This window comes from Stomoxys calcitrans, chromosome 4 (assembly GCF_963082655.1).
Source record: "Stomoxys calcitrans chromosome 4, idStoCalc2.1, whole genome shotgun sequence".
Lineage (NCBI taxonomy): Eukaryota > Metazoa > Arthropoda > Insecta > Diptera > Muscidae > Stomoxys > Stomoxys calcitrans.
Window position 1 is genome coordinate 130,729,448 of NC_081555.1, and position 23,911 is coordinate 130,753,358.

The window sequence follows — 23,911 nt, forward strand, 5'->3', positions numbered from 1 at the left end:
TTGAATGGTCCTTGAAAAGAGTACAATGTTAGCATCATTAATCCAATTTGCAATTTCTGTTAAAAAACAAATATTATTAAAAAAACAAATAATGGAAAACATATGACCTTTAAAGATATATGGGATGTAAAGATCCCAAAACACTTACAACCACACAAAAAAGTACAGTAATATATTAAAAAAAATTTTCAATTGATATAAAACCAAAGTTTATTTAATATCTTTTTTTCACTCTTTCGTTAAATCAGCGAAAAACTATATTGAATTTAAACATCTATGAGTACAAATAATAATACAAATCTAATGTAAAACCTATTTAAGTAAACTATTATGGCAGCAATATGGCTTATTCTAAGCTTATATTTATAACCAATGTGTTTCTTTGAAAACATCCTTCGACTATTTCCAAAACTCAAAATCTATTAACCTAAAGCCTCAGCAATAATTGTTGCAATTTTCGCCTTAACAGATATTTTCTTATGGACAGGTATTTGTTTGAAATCGGATACCAAAGACAGCAAAAACATGCGATCCACGTCATGCGAATTATCTGTTTGATTTGATTGTAATTGTCGGTGTTCAATGTTTATTAGTAACTCTAAAAGTTTACGTTGCATATCCAAAGAATTGCCAGTCTCATTTGTATTTGTACCAGTGGACATAGTTTGGGTCTCATGACAGGGTCGTTTTGCAGATGGTGCCTCATTATCCGCATCATCTGCATTAACGGCCGGCATATGCTTATGATTGTGATCTAATGTTTTTGGAGTTAGTAGCGAAGGAGTTGTTGACTGAAATGTTTCTCCATTGGTTTGTGGATCTATGGAAGGACGTCTTGAAGAATTTTCTTTGGTCCAGTTCATTGATTCCAATGATGATTTGTCTGTGCAGGAATCATTTGTTTTGGCTGAATTAAAATATGCATCTTCATAATCTTCAGCAGCCTGATAATCTGGATCGTCATCATCATCATCAATGATTTCATATGGTTCTTCTTGTTTGACAAATTCATTTATAAGAAATCGTTCATTTTTGATTTTGATACGTGTTTGCAATGGCAGACTGGCATCGCTTTCAGTGTTGTTTGGCTCGTTTATGATTTCGGCCTTTGTCGAATTAGAGTCCGTGCCATCTGAGCGTTTTAAGCCCAATTCTGTGGCGAACCTTGGGATAAAACAACAGGCACCAAATATAAGAACAATGCAATAATGATTTGTTTTCACAACTTTTTAACTTTTGATATGAGCAATGAACATGTAAAACAATTTAATGCGACTCATATCTAAACCACTTGCTGTTCCACTAACTAAAAGAAATAAAATTTTGACCAAATTTTCTATAGAAAAAAATTTCAATTAAAAATTGAAAAAGTTTAGATTTTTACGACGATCATGGATATATATACTTCTTAGGGTCGGAAATCAATGTTTTGATGTGTTACAGAATTCGGGTTTGTAAAATTGTTTGTTCCGTATAGACTCAAAAACGGCAGAACCAATTTTCATGAAATTTTCACAGATTGTGCAGGTTGGCCCAGAAGGTGCATAAGGCTACATAATTTGTTGAGGGGCGCACCCTACACCATACCCCATAAGCACCACTCAAAAATAAAGGTGGACCGATCGGTACAATATAGGTATCAAATGGAAGGAATAGAATAAAAATTGGAACTCCGTGTTTCACTCTGAGAAGTCGAAATACCGTAGAGTGAAACAGGTAGTTCCCCAAGGTGGAGTGATATCTCCGGCACTGTTTAACCTCTACTTATACTCCATTCCAACCCCTCCAGACGGCATAGAGATCGTGACATATGCGGACGATTGTACAATGATCACTGGTCGTTGTTGACATCTGCGATAGCTGCGAACGAACTTGCCTCATATTTCGCTGCAAGAAATCTGCCGCCAAATCTTAAGCCACATTGTTCACTAGAAATACGCGTGAAGTGAATACTGAGCTGACTATGATGGTCGATGGAGAAATGATTCCGACCATCGAGTGTCCCAAACACTTGGCGTCACATTTGACAGCTCTTACAAATTCTCCTCACATGCCAAAGAAATTTGCGATAAAGTCAAAAGTAGAAACAAGGTCCTCAAGTCACTTGCTGGCAGCACTTGTGGTGCAGACAAAGAAACTTTGTTGACCACGTACAAAGCAATTGGCCGATCTGTGGTAAGTTATGCCAGTTTGTGACACGCAATGGAATAATATTCAGATCTGTCAGAATGCCGCCCTCCGAACAGCGACGGGCTGTCCCCTCAGTTCCTATGTCGACCACCTCCATCCGGAGACAAAGATCCTACCAGTGCGAAGACATGCCTACATGCTATCTAAGCAATACTTTTTGGGTTGCTTTCGCAGAGACCATCCAAATCATCATTTTGTGGATAGATATCCACTGCCCAGAAGTCTTAAGGTAGATCTAGAGCGTGAGGGACAGGGCTACAATAGAGAACCTCTAGATCAAGCGGCATATCAAGCAGGTCTAGACAACATACATGCAGACACGGTAGCAGATGCGGTAAATGGCTTCCGGGTGAATGTAGTCCTTGAAGAACGACCGCCTCCCATTGCACCTGAAGAAATTGACCTCCCCCGGCAAACCACAGTATTTCTGGCTCAATTACGTTCCGGCAGATGCAGCCGCCTCAACTCCTACATTGCAAGGATTAATGCCGATGTGCAAGATGTATGTCCCGATTATAACCAGGGACCACACGATACACGTCACCTGTTTAACTACCCAGCCAGACCCACTCGACTCAGACCTAGATCCCTGTGGACGCAGACCATCTTAGTTGCAGAGTTCCTGGATCTTGACACACAACAGAATCAAGCAAACGAAATATAGAACACAATAAACTGCTACAACAACAACAACAACAAAATTAGTTCTAGGTACCAAAAAGAAAAGTAGTCTGATCGGGGCAATATGAGACACAATCGATAGGTATTCTGGTGTGAAGTGAATATTTGAATTCCAACGAAACTGATATTAATTTTGGACTCACAGTGCCTTGAAGCTGACCGACTCAAAAAAAATACCAAAACTGGCATGTAGGTCGACAGCAACAATATGGGACTTAAATGAACGGTCTTTAAAAGTAAGGTACAAATATAAAAGAACCCATGGCTCTGGGCATCGGCTTCATAACATTGAGGAAGATGAGAGCTCAAACTACACTGATGACCCGATGATGGGGTCAGAGACGGTACACACTCGATATCAGTATGTCGCTGAGAATACAGTAAGATTGTAAAGTCTTTCAGGCTGGCTACTTTGTCACTACGAAGCCGCAAAAACATCCGAGAAAGGGGTTGGAAAATAAGGATTTATGACGAGGTGCAGCAGAATGGCGAGGCCATCAGAAAAAAAAAATTTTCAGCGGTGGATTTCCCCTCCTACTGCTGGCAACATTTGTGACGTACTATGCCATGTAAAACTTCTCTCCAAAGAGGTGTCGCACTGTGGCACGCCATTCGGAAACGAGGCCCCTTATCATTGAGCTTAAACTTGACTCGGACTGCACTCATTGATATGTGAGAAGTTTGCCCCTGTTCATTAGTGGAATGTTCATGGGCAAAATTTGCTGCATTTGCAGCGGAATGGTTTAAATCTCTAAATGAACTCTGGTCTCATGCCATTGCGCTGATGTAGATTAGCGGACACTATAGCGTTCCAGGAAACGAGAAGGGGGACGTATTTGACAAGAAAGGCTCGTCCACGACAAGCGAATCTGACGACGGTCTTGAATATGTGCTATTTATCGAACTACTGCACTTAATAGAGAGGATGGTCATTGGGGAGTCGGTTGTGATATGAGAATCTGTACATGGATGACAGACCGCCGAACTCTAAGGCCTAACATCGATCGAAGGAGGACAAAGGAGAAGCTGGCTCTTGATAAGAGGTCACTGAGCACTATTACAGGTGTTATAACCGGACAATGTGCGACAGATCATATGGCGGCGCACTTGGGAATGTCTTGATGAGTATAAAGAGTATTCGCTCGAGCACTTGCTTTGTTCAAGCCCGGTTCTATAGGGCATAGGCAATTTCCTCCTATAAGGACGAATAAGTATGAAATGTCACGCAGTACCATTGGTTGGCACACACCGGATAAACACTTAAGTGGGAGTGAATCGATGTTCAACAGGACTGCACGGGAATGTTGTGGCTCAACAATATAGCTAAAAACTTTATCTACAATAAATTCTTGGACAACATACTGCTACAAAAACAACAACAAATTCTTAGAAATTGTGCACAAGAAACGATAGGTCTAACATCGAAATCGAGAATCCGGTTGGACTTTTTTAGACACAATGGCAAACGACAACAAAGCACCCGACGCGCGATAGCTGTGACCACCACACATGCTGAAACATTGAAGTCCGAGCTGTGTGGTGTTCATTGCTGTTACGAGAAGGTTAGCTTCGAGCTACCGGGCGCGTTCACAGATTACGGATAGTGGAATGCTCCATACGGAGTAGCTGTAACGACAGTCGTGGATAATCAGCGGTATCGAACGGAAAGTCTCAGTGAGAGGCCAGGCAGCACCGGCTCTTGCACAAATGCTGAGTGCCTATGATGCTCGATATGACAAAGCGGGTTATTGGTGCCTTGGCCATCCTATAACCGCCGCGATCGGTCCTTTGGACCGGAACGAGCTTGCTCACCTACAGGAGCTAGACCAGGATCGCCACCTCGTATGAAAATGTGGCTACTACAACAAAGCGTTTTGACCTTTTTTCGTCATGCGAGAGAAAAATCCCGGAGTGAAATCTCCGCAAGCTTCTGGTCCATGGCGGGATTGAAGGGAACCCAGGAGCATGGTTCTATTCGGTTTGCCAGAACCGCCTCCATCGTTGGTCGGCGTTGGTGAGGTGTAATCGGAACATGGAGTAGATGTATTTCCGATCTTGATCTGGCTTTACTCCACTACGGGAGTACAGTCGCACTGAATATTTTGGAAGGTGCTGAGCGGACAGATCAGTGGGTCCAAAGCATCTTCGGCGTCGTCGGACAATATGACCCCTCCTATCTCGCCCGAGCAACAATATACGCAACAGCAGCATCGCAGCCCCAATATTGCCAGGCCAGTGCCGGGAAGTGTATTCTTTTTTGCAATTGGATTGCAATGGTCTGAGAGGCAAAATCGATGAGATAGTCGATTTTATGAGTCGGAAGAATATATTGGTTGCATCGATCCAGGAGACAAAGCTGATTAATACAGTTGTCACGCAATGGAGGTTAAGGAATGGAGGTGGGGAATTGGCCTTCGTGATAAAATGTTCCGTGCAGTATGGCCCATCTCGCCTTCGCTTGGCGGAAGTGATTTTTACATGGAATATATGGGGATAGCAGTCACGTCTGGTACTCCCGGGATAGGGATATACATGTGTACATACCGCCGGTTAGTTATTGTTACCGAATTAATATCCAAGTTCACAGGCCAGACATTAGTGATCTACTGTCTGGCCATAATCATCTGGTTCTAGGAGACTAATGCTCATCAATGGCATTCTCCCCTAGGTAACGACCAGCGAGGCATAGATTTACTATAATCACCATCGACTGATAACCTAACTTCATAACCTCTGAGCGCCGGACTTTTATCAATCAGAAGAAGGCCGATTGGGTCGGCTTTAGAGAGTACACCAATTGGCGCTTCAGTAAGCTGCCCAATTTCCCCGCGCGGGTACTGGTATAAGCAGATAAGCATGATGGGAATAGTTGCACGGACCCCACTAACCCCGGAATTAGAGAACTGAATTTGGAAATAAACAGCGTAGTCAACGAACATCTTGAAATAAACAGGGTAGTCAACGAACATAAGCGGAATTTGTGGCTGGAACACTTGGAGCAATGTAACTTAGGCACCGGTGTAGGCAAACTATGGGCCACTGTTAAGTCACTCTCGAACCCCGGTAGACGGGATGACAGGACCTCAGTCACTTTTGGCAAGATAACCGTGACTGATCCGAAGAGATGCGCCAAGTTGTTCAACCGTCAATTTATTGTGCATCCCGAGAGAGACAGGGCAAGGAGGAGAGCCATTCGCCCTATCCGTGGTCTCCGAGCCGATAAACAGCCATCACAATTTGCCATGGGCGAAGTTACGCATGTCATCCGTGGCGCCAAATCTTCTAAGGCGTTGGGCCCCGACGGAATCTCTACATTGATGCTGAAGAATCTGGATTCACCTGGAGTTGAGTACCTTACCACTGTCCTCAACCTGTCATTGAACACTCTTATAGTTCCCGATGTCTGGAAAATGGGCAGAGTGATCCCGCTACTGAAGCCTGGAACAGACCCGAGTTTGGGGGAGTCGTACAGACCGATCTCCCTTCTCTCACCAGTGGCAAAGACGCTTGAGGAATTTCCATTCGCCGAGCATCAACATGGATTTCGGAGACTTCATGGCTTCAATCAGCCCAGGCCATGTGATAGGACGGTTCTCGTGGCACTGGACCTTTCGAAGGCATTCGACACGGTCAGCCATGCCAAAATTTTTGAGGACATCGCCAACACGTCCCTTCAGCCAGGCCTGAAACGATGGGTCGCGAGTTATCTGTGTGGTCGCCAGTCATTTGTGGAATTTAGGGATAAGAAGTCGAAACACCGTAGAGTGAAACAGGGAGTTCCCCAAGGTGGGGTGATATCTCCGGCACTATTTAACCTCTACCTATCCTCCATTCCACCCCCTCCAGACGGCATAGAGACGTATCATATGCGGACGATTGTACGATCATGGCATCAGGCCCCCCAACCTCAACGAGCTTGCCTCATATTTCGCTGCAAGAAATCTGAAGATATCCGCCACCAAATCTTCAAACACACTGTTCACTACAAATACGCGTGAGGTGAATACTGACCTGACTGTGATGATCGATGGAGAAATGATTCCGACAATCAAGTGTCCCAAAATACTTGGCGTCACATTTGACAGCTCTTACACATTCTCCTGCCCCCAAATCTTCAGCCACATTGATAACTTTATATACGTGTGAGTTGAACAATGAAGTGAATGTGATAGTCTATGGAGAAACGATTCCCACTATCAAGAACCCCAAAATATTTGACGTCGCATTTGACAGCTCTTACACATTCTTGCCTCCAATTTTCAATAAGGTCAAAAGTAGAAATAAGGTCGTCAAGTCACTTGCCAGCAGCACTTGCGGTGTTGACAAAGAAACTTCGTTAGTCACGTACAAAGCAATTAGCCGGTTTGTGGTTAGTTATGGAGCGCCTGTGTGGTCTCGTTAGCTCTGTGACACGCAGTGGAATAATATTTGGACCTATCAGAAAGCCTCTCGTCGAACTGTGACGGGCTGTCTCCTGAGTTCCTCTTCAATCAGGAGACAAAGATCCTATCCGTGCGAAGACATAACTACATGCCACATCCAAGGCTCTACCTCATTTTTCATTGGACTAACATGTCCTACATACCCGCTGCTAGAGAGTATAGAGTTCAGATTTCACATGCATTGCAAGCTGACAAACCAAAAAAGTAAATAAATACTTCCCCTTGCAAAGTGGTCAGTGGCCTAAGCTATGTTTCGTCTTTTTTTGCTCTTTCGAACTACTTACTGTTCACAATATGGAGTTTTTATATATGGCAGTATAAATTGCATCTCTTCCCACTGTGTGCTTTCCCTTTTGCGACAATAGTCTGTGGTTACCATTAGCTTAGCCTCCTGGGCTATATAATTGCGTACGGATTTCCAGCGACGACGCACTAATGCAACTAGAAAAAATTCGGACATCAGTAGTATCAAAAATAAGTATCCATAGACTGGCTATTCCCTTACCTATGTGAGCCCGTAATGTCACATTATATTCATGATATTCAGGATATAGGTTTTCACATATCTGCTCCCATACAGTGGCTCGGTAATGTTGGTCATGGTACTTCTCATGTTCCGTATCGTACATAACTTTGTATTTCTTAACTTCACGTATAACGGATAGAGAATCAACATTGCTGGCTGTAAAACGATTGTCGAGGCCTATTTTTAATTTTTTATTGCTAGTGGTCATATTGGGAATGGTTTCTGTTGCCTTAAGAGTCATCATTTGTTTAATTTTGACTTTGGTGTTTTCAATGCCAATCGAACTAACGCGATGTAGACAAAATTTCTTTCAAAGTATTATAATTTCCTCAGTTTTCGCAGACAAGGATACACAAGGAAAATAGAGGGCTGCCTGCTATGGCGGCGATTTTCTTTTACACTATACCAACAACTACAACAGATGGGCAGTTAATCTGTCCGTCTGTCTGTCCGGAGATGTTTATATTCGTTTTGTTTTTCTTCCAAATGCCCCTGCTCTGCTCTGCTCATTTTACCATAGCAGTGTTGCCGGACTAGTTGTTATGTCAGCAGTGTAAAAACGGCCAATGCACACAAAGAAACACAACGGCAGGCTACAGAAAATGGTATGGGTTTATTTTTAAATAACATATTCGAGTTTACAGTATGGTGAAAATTTTGAAATAACCCATTACTGTTTTTAATTTCACTTATGTAGGCACTTAATCTTCTAATGGCTACATACAAAGAGCAGCGGCAGTCTAGCCTGCCTTGAGATTCTGTTCATAGTGTAATATCGGCCGCATCAAAAGAGAATTAACGCAAGACATAAGAAGGGAGGACGGCTGGCAACACTGAGCTCAACTAGAAGTGTTTTTTTTATCGCGGAAAAAAAGAAATAATTGCAATTCATAGAATTCTTATAATTTTGACTTTGAAACAGGCATCTAAGCTGCAATTTTTGCATAAAGATGCCTGGCTTCAGTCCACCTGACATGGACTTCGATGTCGCTGAGGTAGAAGCATCAACTTCCCAGAGAAATTTGATGGCCGAATCCAACAATAAAGAGAGTGCACAAATAAACAACAACAAAAGACACCGTCATGAATCCGCCCTGGGTTTAAATGATGTAGACATTCCGGATCTTAGTGAGAGGCTTAAGAAACATAAACAAACTGATGATAACCCATTTGGCATTCTTGGGGTTCTTACCCAAGTTGATTTTTCTGCCGCCTCTACTACTGCAACTCAACCCGCCCAAGCCGATAAGGGCAATAATAACAACAATGACAACAACAGCGGACAAAAGCCAAAATGGTGTCCACCTATCTTCCTTTTTAATGTAAATATTAAAACTCTCGTCGACTCCTTAAGGAAAACAATTCCGACATTTTCTTTTAAGGTAAAGAATATCAATAAAAATAAAAGTAAGATTTTTTTTGCTGATTCTTCCGTCCACTCCTCAATGATGGCGATATTGCGTGAAAAGGGAGTTCATTCATATTCATTTACACCGAAAGAACTTAAACAACCATCATTTGTACTGAGAGGTCTCATTGCAGACACTGGAATTGAAGAGATAAAGGCTGAATTAGATGAAATTGTCCCAGATACGGTGGCAAGTGTGTCGAGGTTTAGAACACAAAGAAATACTAACACTGGTCTTTTCTTAGTTTCATTACTGCCAGGAAAAGCACTCTCTGATATTGCTAATATCAAAGGGCTACAAAACCAAATTATTACATGGGAGAGGCCGAAGAAGAAGGACTCGGAAATTCAGTGCCATAGGTGTCAACGGTGGGGTCACGTTTCGCGGAACTGCAATTCTGCGTACAAATGCGTTAAATGTGACCAGAATCATGGCCCAGGCGAGTGTCAAAGGAGAAAAGAGGATTCTTCAGAACCCTATTGTAATAATTGTAGTGAGGCAGGTCATCCGGCAAACTGGCGTGGATGTCCAACATTTAAGAAATATGCTGTTGCTCGTAGGCAAAGGATTTCAAAGGCCATCGAGGAGAGATCTCTCGCAAAGGCCAATGTTAACAGAGCTGTCGGTATGTCCGCAATAACCCCAGGGCAGACTTTCTCGAACCTTTTTCACCAGCATTCAGCGCAACCTGGAGCACAGCAACAAAAGCCGCCAGCAATAGACCAGTTTTTGAAACTGGCTTCCCTTTTTTTGGAGCCCGAAGAGTTGACACTGGAACAGGAGGTGAATATATTTCTCTCTGAGTATGCGAACATGACCAAGGTCGAGGCCAAAGCAGAGTTTTTGCGCCTCCTAAATAAAATAAGAGTTAGTTATGGACCATAGGTTCTTGAGATTTCTAACCTTCAACGTAAGATCCCTCACTGACATCAGTCGTCAAATAGATCTTAAGGACACACTGCACCTCAACAGAATTGATATCGGCTTCATACAGGAATGCCACCTAAAAAGAAATAAGAAGATTAAATTGGATCGATATAACTTTATATGTGACAACTCACCTCTTGGAGTCGCCGTTGTCATCAGGAACCAGATTGGGTATGATCGAGTCTTTTTAAATGATGTTGGCATACATGTTTCCCTTGTCCAGATAGAGTTTTCAAACAACAACAAATTTTTAATTGGATCTCTCTACGTCCAATGTAATTATCCGGCACAAAAGTTGGAGGCAGACCTTTCCAAATTAATCCAACTTTGTAAGAGCTTCGATGGATTCATTCTTGGTGGAGATTTAAACTCAAAGAGCCCAGTTTGGGGTGACCACCTTGAAAACTCAAACGGTAAAATATTGCGCAATTGGCTTGAGGATAACAGTCTAGATGTTGTCCGAATCTGTGACTCAACCCCATCATATCCGAATGGTCTATCATATTTAGACCATTTCCTCGTTAGCCCACATCTTTTAAATCGAAATGTCCCAAATTTCGAAATATCAACCTTGCCGTCCTTCTCGGACCACTTCCCCATCAAACTGTCTCTTCGTGTAGATCACCCGGAATTGCTAATGAGAATTCCACGCACCTATACATCTTATAAAGACACGAACTGGGCCGAGTTCATCCAGGATATCAACGATGCTTCATGCCGACTACTGCCATCTTCGCCATCAAACCTAGAAAATTATGAAATAGATGATTTGATAAACAATTTTAATACATCATTTACAACAATCCACAATTCTCATAGTAAACAGATCTCAGTCAATGGCGAAAAGTTCCCTCTCTCGGAAAAAACCAAGAAGCTTTACAAAATTAAACATTTGTGGCAAAAGGAGCTAAAAAAGATCTTCCATCGAATTGGAAACAGAACAAACAGTGAGTACAACGTTTTATCAAAACAGATACAACTGCTGAAAATTATTATTAAGGAGTCTGTCAACATTGAAGAGGCTCAAAGGTTTAATAAGAAGTTACAAGATATTAAACCTGGTCCTTCCGCATTTAGAAAAATTTATCAAATTACTGGTAAAACTAAGGCGCCTTTTTGCCAACAACTAGTCCGCAACAATAACACCATTACCAATAGCTTAGACATCGCCCAACAATTCCAAGAGTTTTACTCTGATACATTCTGCCAACGTTTGCCTACAAATCCTGTTGATGACTTACTACCAAAAGTATCAAACTGTGTCGATGTCATTCCACGCCATATCTTCAACTTTGATCTCGATCTCAACGCCCTTCATAACCATGACGATCTTCATTTTACCAACCCTGCAAAAATCAAGGCCATTATTGAATCTATAAACAACAAAAAATCTAGCGGTCTGGATGGTATATCCAATTTTTTAATAAAAAGGTTTCCCAATTCTGCCTTGAAATTACTCACCTTTATATTCAACCACTGCATCAACAACGGGTACTTTCCATCTGAGTGGAAAGTTGCAAAAATTATCCCAATAAAAAAGAAAGCCGATGCAAAAACCCCGTCTGATTTTCGTCCGATCTCATTGTTGTCAAACATTGGAAAAATATTTGAACATGTTCTGAAAGACAAAATTGAAAATGGATTTATCATTGAACCCGTTACGAATTATCAGTTTGGTTTTAAGAGAGGGCACTCCACGCAACATGCACTCTTAAAATTCCAAAATGACATTATTGTAAATCTGCGGAATCAAACTTGTACAGTTGCAATATCCCTGGACATCGAGAAGGCATTTGATTCCGTTTGCCACCTCGGAATACTGTATAAATTAATCGATGTAGATATGGACCCTTACCTGATTAAATTGATGTCAAATTTCTTCGCCAACCGTAGATTTTGTGTCGATATTCGGGGCACAGCATCATCCTTTGGCTTCGTCAACAGTGGGGTGCCTCAAGGAAGCGTCCTTGCGCCCCATCTCTTCAATATCTTCCTTTCCGACTTTCCACATACAACACAATACTCCCAGGCCATTCTATACGCAGATGATTGCCTTATTTATGCCCATGATGTTTCTCCAGAAATTGCCCTGGCTAAAGCTGCACGACACCTCAGCGTCATAAATGATTATTACAAAACATGGGGCATAAAGATTAACGCAGCCAAATCCCGGGCCATCTGCATCAGGAATCCATCTGGTAAATGCCCGAAATTTGTTGTACCTCAAAGCAAGACATTGGAACTTACATTGGATGGAGTCAATATTCCGATAGAACAAAGCGTCAAGTACCTCGGCATCACATTCGACAAGATGTTGAAGTTTAATTCCCACGCTCGAGCAACATTACAAAAAACGAAAAAGATATTAGGTTCATTTTCTTATATATTGAATATTGCTTTATAAGGTTGCTATCAGACCCGTGTTGACTTACGGTTTTCCAATATGGTTCACTATCTCCCCGACAGTAGCCAAAGAATTGGAAATTTACGAACGTAGAATTCTAAGGAAATGTGTAAACAGACATTACCAAAGTCGCACCAAAAAATACTCTAATACTTACATTTATGATATATCCGGCATTGAACCTTTATGCACATACGCGCTCAAGCTCCAGAAATTATTTGTCGGACGCCTGGCCACCCACGAAAATGACCTAGTAAAAGAAATATATGAATTGCAAGAAACTTCATCATGGGCTGATTCAGCCTATCTTTCTCCTGTTGCCATAATTACCCAAGTTGATGACAACGAATCAGCCCGTCACAGTACACCAGAATTTTACAAAAAATCCACACCTGGATCACATAGAGGATGATATACACTTATACACTTTATCCTTTTTTTGTTTTGTATAAAATTTTACCAATTTATTTATTTATTTTTTTTAATATTAACACTTTTTTTAACAAGCAATACTATTGCTTTCCAAAAAAAAAATAACAACGTGCATAGCACAAATCAAGTTAACAAAAGAAATAAGAAATCAAAACATGTTAGCATTCTGCCTTCTATAGTATGAACGTTCGTTAGTTTATACCAATACATCTACAAATCTGTGATATTTACATTTTGACATTCATTCATTAATTGGTTCATCCATTACCCTCTGTTTGTTATTGCCTTTAACAGAAATTGTTATCTCGATTTATATGTTATTTAGTTCTAAGTATTTATTTTTTTTAACAGACTCTCTTAAGCTCTGTTAGCAATAGTAAAGGCCGTGAGCAAGCCTTTTTTTATTTTTGACATTTTGTTTTGTATTCCATTCATATACTCTTCACATTGTTAAGCATGTAGCCAAGTACCTGTACTCATCGTGTGTTAGAACGAGACAATAATAGTTCTAAATATATGTTAAGTTATCGATAAATGTATTCAAATGTAATCGAAAAAGAATAAGCCTCAAATAAACACATACATACATACATACATAAGAAGAAGAAGAAGAAAACAAGACTTTTTTTAAGAACTAGAGGCAGCTCAAACAAAAAACACATAGGGAACGAAATGTTTATCTGGTCTTATTATTGACCAAATATGGTTGACTGTCATATCACTCCCGATCACCGCAAAAATTGATTAGATGGTAACTTTCAGTGACGTAACAGAGATTGATCTGAAAAGATGGGTCAGGTTGTGAGCATCCTGTGAATCATAGAGCGAGGAGGAGAGCCATTTGTCGCAATCCGTGACCTCCGAACTGATCATTAAAAACCATATAGTACGGTGGGCAACTTTAAAAACAGCAACCCATGCAATGTATAACTATGAGCATTACACGAGTTAATCGCGCCTTTAAATAACCAATGGCCACCGTGTTTTCCGCGGCGATCGGTCCTTTGGACGGGAGTGAGCTTGCTGACCTACAGGAGTTTGACGAGGATCGACACCTCCACATGAAAATGTGGCTACAACAATATCATAAAAATTTCACAGTTTGGAATTGTGAGCTCCGATTTGTGTGGTGTTCATTTGAAGCTTAGCTGAGAGCTGGGCCCCGATGAAATCTTTAAACGGAAGATCAATTACTTTTTATATCGAGTCGAGTGCCTGTTCAAGGTCCACATTCCTATCTCATGACACCCTTAAACTTCCGGAAGACAAGAAATTGAGTTATCCCTCTATTGAAACCATGTAACGATTCAAGCAATGAAGAGACTCGCTAAGACGCTTGATCACCACACGGGTTGGATTTGTGTGATATTCGTCGCCATAACGATAAGCTCAGTTGCGAGCTACAGGGCGCGTCCACAGGTTGAGGTAGAGGGATGCTTCATATACGGATTAGCTGCAACGGCAGTTGCGGACAATCAGCGGTATCGAGTGGAGTCTCAGTGACGGGCCGAACGGCACCGGTTCTTACCTAAATATCAAGTGCCTATGATGCTCGATGAGACAAGGCGAGTTATTGGTACCTTTAAATAACCAATGGCCATGACGTTCCCGCGAAATGACATAGGAATGACTGACACACAGAGGAAAAATATTCAGATCTGTCAGAATGCTGCCCCTTTAAATGCGACATGCTGTCCCTTTAGCTCTCAAGTGGACCACCTCTATCAGAAGACAAAGATCCTACCCGTGCGAACACATAACTACACCTAAAACATTTACCTCACACGGCAGGCCAGAATAGTTCTGGCACAATTATGATCGGGCAGATGCAGCCGCCTCAACTCCTACAGAGCTAGAAATGGTGCCAACGTGCAGGATGTGTGTCCCGATTGTAACCTGGGATCACACGTCACCTGTTTAACTGCCCAGCCAGACCCACACGACTCGGATCCCTCTGGATGCACCCACCTTAGTACCAAAGCTCCTGAATTTGAATATTCAACAGTAGTAACAAGCAGACGAAAGATAGAAAACAACGTTCTCGCGATAATCGGACCCAGGGGCCGCAATGAGTTTTCTTACTTTAGAGCTTGACAAAGATCGCCACTTCCTCATACGGAAATATGGCTATAGAAACAATAACAAAGACGTTTGAGGTCCCACTACACCCGAGCCTTGGTGAAGAATTTCCATGTGAGGAGCATCAACATTGATTTCGTAATTGACACAGCGCGACGACTTTCGATACGGTCGGCCATGTAACCTGGGATCACAGGTCACCTCTTTAACTACCCAGCTAGACCCACTCGACTCAGATCCCTCTGGAATCTGTATATTCAACATTGCCCAGCAGACAAAAGATAGAACAAAACACACTGCTACAACAACAACTACTTTTCTGCGGCGATCGGTCCCATGTACCGAAACGAGATTTCTCACCTTGGAGCTTGACGAGGATCGCTACCTCTACATACTCAAATGTTGCTACAAAAACAACAACTAAGACGTTTACGGTCCCACTACACCCGAGCCTTGTTGAAGAATTTCCAAGGGAGGAACATCACCATGGATTTCGTAAGTGGCATAGCACGACGACTTTTGATACGGTCGCCCATGCGACGTTTTTTGAAGACATTGCTAACATGTCCCTTTGGCCGGGCCGTATAGTCGTATATGGAATTAAGTGATAAGAAGTCGTAACTAATGAGGATAAAAAATAAAACACTTCACTTACCATATTGCAAATTGGATTCGCTGCAAATAGTAAGAAATTAAACATTAATTAAAAAGTTTGGTATATAGCAAAATTTAAAGTGTACCTTGCTTTGTTGTTGATTAGGCTTGGGAAAATGTTCTGATGAGTAGTTCGTTGTTCCTGTAGAGCGAAAAGAGTTTGTGGGAATCTGACACACGCGCCCGGATCACAAATCAACGAAAAGATTTAACACATCACACAAGGACCTCTTTTTTTTATAGCCGAGAACGAGCTGCTTGCCGCAGTGAGACACCTCTTTAGTTAGAAGTTTTTACATGATACTTGGAGCTTTTAACCAAGACAAGTAACTTGACAAAAACATTTCAATTTGCACAGAGACCAAATTCACATCTTTCGAAGGATATATTTGTATTTTTTTTTTTTTTTTTTAATTTTTGATACCGAGTAGCGAATTTTGTCTCAAGAGACCACGAGGTTATACAATCATATGCCCGTAACATTTATAAAGTAAATGGTTGCTAAGAAATGTCTGCCATTACAAATGCCAATTGGAGCATTTACCATGGTAAACTACAACGTAAAATATTTAGTTAAAGAACACATTATGGAATAGCATAAACCGAGCACACGTAATTGGTTATTAACTAAAGAAAACTTTTGTATTTATTTTTTCTACATATGTATACCGGAACCCGACGAATTTCCACTACAAACGCACTATCGCATGATCCCAACACACACACACACAAATCTCAGTAAAAATTACGCGACGGAACACATTTTTTGGTTGCCTTAATTTTTGCACATTTATAAACTTTTGTTATAAAAATTCATAGTCCACGAAACAAATATCACTCGAACTTTGTTGTACATATGAATTTCGATCAATTTACCACTTATAAACACCAAAAATTTTAATAAATATTTCACCAAGCTTTTTATCGACCGACAATGAAATGTTGCGCGAAGAACTGAAATAATTATTCAGGCATTGCCATGTTACAATTGCGCCATTCTTGTATTTCAGGGTTGCCATCGTGAATATTGTTAAGAAATTATATATATATAAAAAGGAAGTGGCAGAAATAGTAGTTAGTACCCAATACATTCATTTCTAATAAGAGAATATTTTGAGTAATTTATACTGAATCTGTTTAATTTTCTGATAGCATATTGGTCGAGATTGATTTTCTTTCTATTCATGAAAGAATTTCAGGGAAAACTTGTACTGGATAGCTATTGATATCATGCGGTAACAGACAATAATAACCGATTAATCGTTAGTTGCATATAGGGTCCTAAAATAAAGCACAGCAAAAATTTAATTTTTGTTGTTGTTGTTGTTGTTGTAGCAGTGTGTTGTACACTGAGGCGGCAGCCCTTGCCTATGAGGACTTCATCGGGTTAATCCGGTGCGTACAACCGGCTGTCATTAAATTGAAAATGGAATTGTATTTGTTGTGTGAGGTAGAGATCCTCCCAAAGTATCAATAGGTGAGCAAGTTAGTTCCGGTCCATAGGACCAATTGCAGCGGGAATGTTTTGGTCGTTGGTTATTTAAAGGGCCAATAACTCGCCTTGTCATATCCACAATGGCCACCGTGGCGTAGGCCTAGGTTCGGGTCCTGGCGAGAACATCTGAAAAAAAATGTTACGGTGATTGCCCCTTCCCAATGCTGGCGATATTTGTGAGGAACCAAGCCACATGAAAAAATGGTATAACAGCCATGAAAAACTTCTCCCCGAAGCTCTGTGGAACGCCGTTCAGATTTGGCTATATCAAGTAGGTGCCTAACCATAACGTCTAAACCAGACAGCACTCATTGATAAGTGATGAACTTCCCGTAACGTTATTTTGGTTGAAAAATTGGCATATCCTGCATCATAGACACGTGCTCCAGTACTCACAGAACTTAATATAGCTTAGAAGTAGGTTTATTTGACAGATCTATAAATGAAAGGTGGCAAAAAAACTAATTTAAAGTTGCTTTAAGTTTTGTGAATATGGGCATCAGTATTTAAACAAGAGTCGGTGCCGCCCTGCTCCTCGCAGAGACCCTCCACGCGAAACCGCTTATTGTTCGCCACAACATTGCAGCTTGCAGCTACTCATACGAAGCTATCCGCAACCCGTGGACACGCCCGGTAGCCCACAGCTGAACATCTTGCGATAACGATAAACACTTAACAAATCGGAGATCACAGTACCAAACAAGGTGGACTCAAAAAAGTGGTCTCACCGGAACAGCTGACAACAGCTGGTCAGTAGCCGACCAGTTTGGCGGTATTAAGGATGCCAATTTTGTGTTTACATTCACAGCAAACAGCACATTCTCTTTGTTTGCGCTTCCTTTCTCTCATTCTGCCTGCACACGAGCGCATTGGTTGCCATTTTTGAAATGACGTCTTGATGACGTGATGGCGGATTGTACCATATAATTTGTGTTTGTTGTACAAATGAGACCACCTGTAATTGTTTTGCCATGAATACCAAACAGTGTGGTCTTCATAACTTCCATGTCATCTTGAGAAATACTGATAAGAACCAAGTTTTAAAAATGAAGATATTTGAGGTTGCCAACATTTTTTCTTATTGGCATCGAATCACATATGAGTTGCAAAAGAATGCATTTTTCCCACTTGCTTTCATTTGCAGATAAAAATGTTAAATGGCAACACTGGTTATGCAAATAAGATTGACGCAACATTGCTAATTTTTTCAGTTCTTTCGCGTTCGTTGACATAGGATCATCGGGAAAAATAATGGTTTCATAGAAAAAGTGTGAAATATTAAAAGTTGTGAGTTAATTAATAACAATTTTTGCCCTTAATGTTGTGTTTAACTAGTGCGCAATCGAAAATCAAAAATTTTGTGGCCGTACATGTTTTATTGACAGCAAATTATGTTCTTACTTATGTGGGCCGTTTAGTTTAAGTTGTTCTTTTCCGATATGTGATTGTAATGTGCTGGTAAAGACATTTTCAAAGATATCAACTATATGCTGCAGTAGTTCCACAGATTTTATCAAGGAAAAAGGTAAGTCAGGACATGCTTCATCTTTTATTGATATAATTTTGAGCTGTGGCTAACATTTTGCTTAGTCCTTGCACAATTCCGTGGGCATAGGAAAGGAGAACCATTGTTGGATAAAATTCTTATAAACTATGGCAGAAAAAAATACGCTAGACGTCGCTTCAAACAAATTCACAATACTATGACAGCAAACCGCTACAACAACAACAAACAAATTAACCAGGCCTCGCCTGAGACCAATCCAAATTTGAAAGGGCTGAAGTTTAAAGCCAATCGCAAATTTACTCACAATCATTCTATTAGGGAATAGCGGCCATACTTCTGGTATATGGATGAATGCAGTACGTTCCTAGTGTAAGCACAATGATAAGGAATATACTTTTTACATCAAATTTTAAAACTTCAAGACCTCCCATCACAAATATTGCCAATGAGGGGAGAAGTTCCAGTAAAAAAAAAAAGCTTAATTTTGCGCCCGGAATGCGCATCCGAAGTATGATAGAAACATGTTGTTGTTGTAGTCACATTGGTATCCTCGTGAAGCTTTATAGGTGAGTCAGCTTGTAATTGCCGCTGAAACTTTATGGCTATTCACATCCAGTATCACAAGCACTCAGTATTCAAACATGAGCCGTTGCCGGACAGCCTCTCACGGAGACTCTTCACTCGACACCGCTGCAAATTTGCCCATGAACATTCCATTCCAACAGGGGAAACATTTCACATATCAATGAGTGCTGTACGATTCAAGTTTAAGCTCAATGATATTGGACTTCCTTTTACAGCCGAGTCCGAACGGCGTGCCGCATTGGAGTGAAGTTTTTTACATGGCATGGTACCTCACAAATGTCGCCAGCACTAAGTGGAGTAAAACTCTACACCGCTGATTGTCCGCGAACTCAGCTGCAGTTATTCCGTATGCGAAGCATTCCACTATCCGCAACCTGTAGACGCACCCTGTAGCTTCTCGTGATGACGATGCTCATAGTCATCCCGTGCCGGACACGTAATTATGCTTATGCTTAGTTTTTCCGCTTCGTACTGCTTACCTCTGCGGTCCACGTTGGAGTTTCATAATTCACTACTGGTCGACCAATTGCTTTATAAGTTAAAAATGTCTCTTAGCCCATACCCCAACTGTAGCCTACCAAAGATTTTAAAATCTTATTTTGTTGTTGTTGTTGTAGCAGTGTGTTATGTTCTATATTTCGTCTGCTTGTTTCTGTTGAATGCCCAGATCCAGGAACTCTGCGACTAAGATGGAGTGCGTTCAGAGGGATCTGGGTTAGAGACGATCGGGTCTGGCTGGACAGTTAAACAGGTGACGTGTGTTGTGTGGTCCCTGGTCACAATGGGGACATACATCCTGCACGTTGGCATCAATCCTTGCTCTGTAGGAATTGAGGCGGCTGCATCTGCCTGAACTACTCAGGTTTGTGGGTTTGTTTTTGTTTCTTACCTTATCGTAGACTTCAGCAGCATGGGCTGATGGCGATAAGAGGCTGTTGAGGTTCACCCAGGTTCTTCGGGTGATTTACTGTCTGAACTGCTTGTCCATCGACTATGACTTCTAGCTCGATTAGTTATCCGTTCACACAGATAATGATGTCATTCCCCTTCGCCATAATATAATCTTCGCGCCTGTCGTTGGAAGAGGGTGTTTCGGAAGGTAGAGGTTAAACAGTAGCGGGGAGAGAACGCTCGCCTGCGGAACTCCCTGTTCAATTCACGGGACTTGGTATTCACACTCAACTTCTTCGTCAAGTTATGGAGATCAGAGGCAATGATGTCACTAAAAAGTTTGGTCTGACTGACCGTATCAAACTAGAGCTGGCAAACTATCGGCGTGTCCCTACGGCACGCCGTTCGGACTCGGCTATAAGAAGGAGGCCCCTTATCATTTAGCTTAAAACATGTTGTTGTTGTTGAAGCAGTGTGTTTTACACTGAGGCGGCAGCCCTTGCCGATGTAGGACTTCATCGGGTCAATCCGGTACGTACAACCGGCTGCCATGGGATTGCTTAAAACATGTATCGCACTGTTCTCATTGATATGTGAGAAGTTTGCTCCTGTTACTTAATGGAATGTTCATGGGCACAAATTTGCATTTGCAGTATCGATAGTGCCATCGATATTTTGCCAGCTCTATATCACACGGTTCTTTTTGGTTGTTGTTGTAGCAACATGTTCAACACTGAGGGTCAATTCAGTATGTACAACCGGCTGCCGTGGTGCACGCGGTAAGTGCCGTTTCGTGCTGTACATCTTCCTGAATCCATGCTGGATGTAGGGACGAAATTAGTGTGGGTAGAAGAAGCGCCTCAAGTGCCTTTGCGAACGGCGATAGGTACGCGTCCACAGTTTGCGGATATTGGAATGCTCCATACGGAGAAGCTGCAACGGCAGTCGCAGACAATCAGCTGTATCGAACGGGGAGAGTCTCAGTGATAGGTCGAGCGGCATCAGCTCTTTCGTAAATACTGGGTGACAATGACGCTCGATACGACAAGGCTAGTTATTGGCGCCTTGAAATAACAAATGGCGATTATGTTCCCTCGACTATTGTTCCTTTGGACCGCAACGAGCTTGCTCACCTACATGATCTTGATGAGGATCGCCACCTACACATGAAAATGTGGCTACAGCAACAACAGCATTTATGGGTATTCCTTCAGGGCCCATAGCCTCTTCGGCCGCATCTTCGGCTCTGAATAGCTGTGGTTCTGCGTCGACTAGGAACGCCCTTGTCTTCAGTAGAATGCCGCTTTTCTCTCAACAGGTGCTCGAAAAATTGTCAGCACATAGTTCCGAGTATGGTATCTGATTTCCAATGAAGGTTATCGCGACTTGGCTTGCGTTTCTTGGCGTATTGATGTATTTGTATTTTTATACCAAAAGACATTATCATCGCAACACTTTTTTTAACACTTTGTTCAAAGAATTTTTTTTTCAAATTGACCAAAATTTTATATCTATAGGAAATTTTGTCAAAATTTTATTTCCTTAGAAAATGTTTTTAAAATATAATTTTTATAGAAAATTTTGTCAAAATTTATTTCTATTATTTCGGCAAAAACCGTCATCAACGAGAGTTTCTTTTAAAAATTTTATCCAAATTTTATTTTTTTAGAAAATTTTTCCGTTTTATTCTATAAAAATTTTGGAAAACCTGCACTTTATAAAGCGCACCTTCGATTTCGTTGAAATTTGGTGTGTAGTTGTGGGTTGACCCTAGGAGTCCGAAGTCCGTTTTTGGGGCATATTCATAATTTACTCTAGGTTGAACCACTAACCCCCCCCCCCCACCCAGGGGATTTTTTTGGCCCCTAGGATATCCAGGATCAGATTCGTGTTCCTGGGGTCAAAATTAGCGGGGTGCAAAAAATTAAAAAAAAAAATCGGGGGTGCGCCTTATAAAAAATCCAGCTTTTAAAATTCTATTGGGTTGCCTAATAATTGCGGATTTTTTAAAAGAAAGTAAATGCATTTTTAATAAAACTTAGAATGAACTTTAATCAAATATACTTTTTTACGCTTTTTTTCTGATAACTGATAGAAGAAAGAATGCAATTACAGAGTCACAAGCTGTAAAAAAATTTGTCAACGCCGACTATATGAAAAATCCGCAATTACTTTTTGGGCAACCCAATATTTCTATAGAAGATTAATTAGGAATAGCAAAATATTTTATACTTTTTTTGTTTTAAATTTTTTAACATTTCAACTGATTTTTGTTTCTATCGATTATTTATGACATCTTTAATTACATACATAGCTGATGGCCATGGCAGCCAATGCTGTGTTATACCTAATACTAAATTTATATTTGCATAAGCATATACCCATATTCACAACACTAGAAGTAGCTTTAAAGTATGCTTATTTGACGGATTTCCTTAATAGAACTGTCAAATAAACCTACTATAAAACTGTTTTAAATTTGAAGAAATTTTAAAATAGACGAAAATCGACAAATTAACCACTGCCCTCTATCGTCATGATTTCTAATCAACGTACTGTTACCATCTAATAGTTTAGTTTGTTTACCGTTGCCAACTTTTGTTCTAGATGTGGCAACACTAGTGTGGTCACAGGTATAAAAGTAAGAACAACCGCAAATGTGCGTGGTACAAATGCCTACTACTACATACACACCCCATAAATGTTCTTTGTACCATGAATCATTCGAGGCCCATTAGCTCAGTTGGTTAGAGCGTCGTGCTAATAACGCGAAGGTCGCGGGTTCGATCCCCCCATGGGCCACATTTACTTTTATTTTTTTTATATTATTTTTTTATATTTAACTAATGGTGATTTTCTTTCTGAAAAAATGTTACACTTATACGGGACAACATATAACCCTTTCATAGTGTTACACTTTTGCATTTTCAATCGAACATGTCCATAGGTAGATATGTTGTCATTTCGACCAAATACCTAATACGGTAAAAATCGCACCCTCGTCTTCGGATAAAGAACCTTCTAGCAATGCATCTAATATGCCGTTAGCTAAATAAAACACGTCCACTTTTTCCATTTTTATATATTTCTTTTTAATAATTTGCCGCTTTTTTCAAACATTCAACAAATTGTGTCCTCTATGATAATCAGTGAACGCCGTTATTTTGGCGTAGGTGCCTATGAAATGATAGCAGCTGATTTAAAGTGCGACTTTCTATAGCGTATACTTTGTATAATGTAGGAAATGCAACATTTTCCCACTCTCTTTAGTCAACACCATTACAAACGACAACTATAGCCCTGCTGGTGTGGGGTTACATTAAAATGTCGATTTCATTGCGACATGTCGAAAAAATGTTACACTTTTTGCATAATCAAAATCACCATAAGAAAAGCAAATATGATTAAAAGTTCGAGGGCGTCAGAGAAGCAGAGTGGCGCAGTGGAAGCGTGCTGGGCCCATAACCCAGAGGTCCGAGGATCGAAACCTTGCTCTGCTAGAATTCGAATATTCATGTGCGAATATTTTTAGAAATAAAGATTTAACCAGATTAAAAAAATAATAAATTAGTTTAATTATTAATTAAAAAAATTGGTTTCGTTTAAAAGAGTTATGATGCAAGATCCATAATCCAAGAGGTACTTTAAAATTGCATAAAAATGATGACATCTATTCTACGTTCGGGTAG

At 40.8% G+C, this 23,911-nt stretch overlaps 1 protein-coding gene, 1 long non-coding RNA gene and 2 other non-coding genes across 7 annotated transcripts; 2 read left to right on the forward strand and 2 right to left on the reverse strand.

Annotated features, from left to right (window-relative positions):
* Nucleotides 1-192: 192 nt before the first annotated feature.
* LOC106086468 (uncharacterized) lies at nt 193-8,304 on the reverse strand. Its single transcript, XM_013251158.2, has 3 exons — nt 7,819-8,304; nt 7,598-7,754; nt 193-1,164 (listed from the first exon to the last, which is right to left on the reverse strand). The coding sequence occupies exons 1-3, from the start codon at nt 8,081-8,083 to the stop codon at nt 423-425; spliced, it is 1,164 nt and encodes a 387-aa protein (XP_013106612.1). The 5' UTR covers nt 8,084-8,304; the 3' UTR covers nt 193-422.
* Nucleotides 8,305-12,572: 4,268 nt separating this feature from the next.
* Nucleotides 12,573-13,603, reverse strand: LOC131996668 (uncharacterized). Of its 4 annotated transcripts, XR_009397922.1 has the most exons (5): nt 13,243-13,603; nt 13,040-13,091; nt 12,910-12,971; nt 12,737-12,829; nt 12,573-12,676 (listed from the first exon to the last, which is right to left on the reverse strand). It is a non-coding gene; the product is annotated as an uncharacterized LOC131996668 (long non-coding RNA). The 4 variants fall into 4 exon arrangements; XR_009397923.1 differs by lacking the exon at nt 13,040-13,091 and having other exon boundaries at nt 13,243-13,599; XR_009397921.1 differs by having other exon boundaries at nt 13,040-13,599.
* A 9,347-nt stretch (nt 13,604-22,950) lies between these two features.
* Trnai-aau (transfer RNA isoleucine (anticodon AAU)) lies at nt 22,951-23,024 on the forward strand. The gene has a single exon. It is a non-coding gene; the product is annotated as a tRNA-Ile (tRNA).
* A 626-nt stretch (nt 23,025-23,650) lies between these two features.
* Trnam-cau (transfer RNA methionine (anticodon CAU)) lies at nt 23,651-23,722 on the forward strand. Its single transcript has one exon. It is a non-coding gene; the product is annotated as a tRNA-Met (tRNA).
* Nucleotides 23,723-23,911: the final 189 nt, after the last annotated feature.

Excerpts from the sequence above, each read along its gene's own strand:
- LOC106086468 (XM_013251158.2), bottom strand. The coding sequence starts at position 8,083 with ATGATGACTCTTAAGGCAACAGAAACCATTCCCAATATGACCACTAGC. Across the intron at positions 7,755-7,818 it reads GACATTACGGGCTCACATAG|TTGCATTAGTGCGTCGTCGC; the intron begins GTAAGGGAATAG and ends AATTTTTTCTAG. Across the intron at positions 1,165-7,597 it reads AAAACTCCATATTGTGAACA|GTTCGCCACAGAATTGGGCT; the intron begins GTAAGTAGTTCG and ends TTTTATCCCAAG.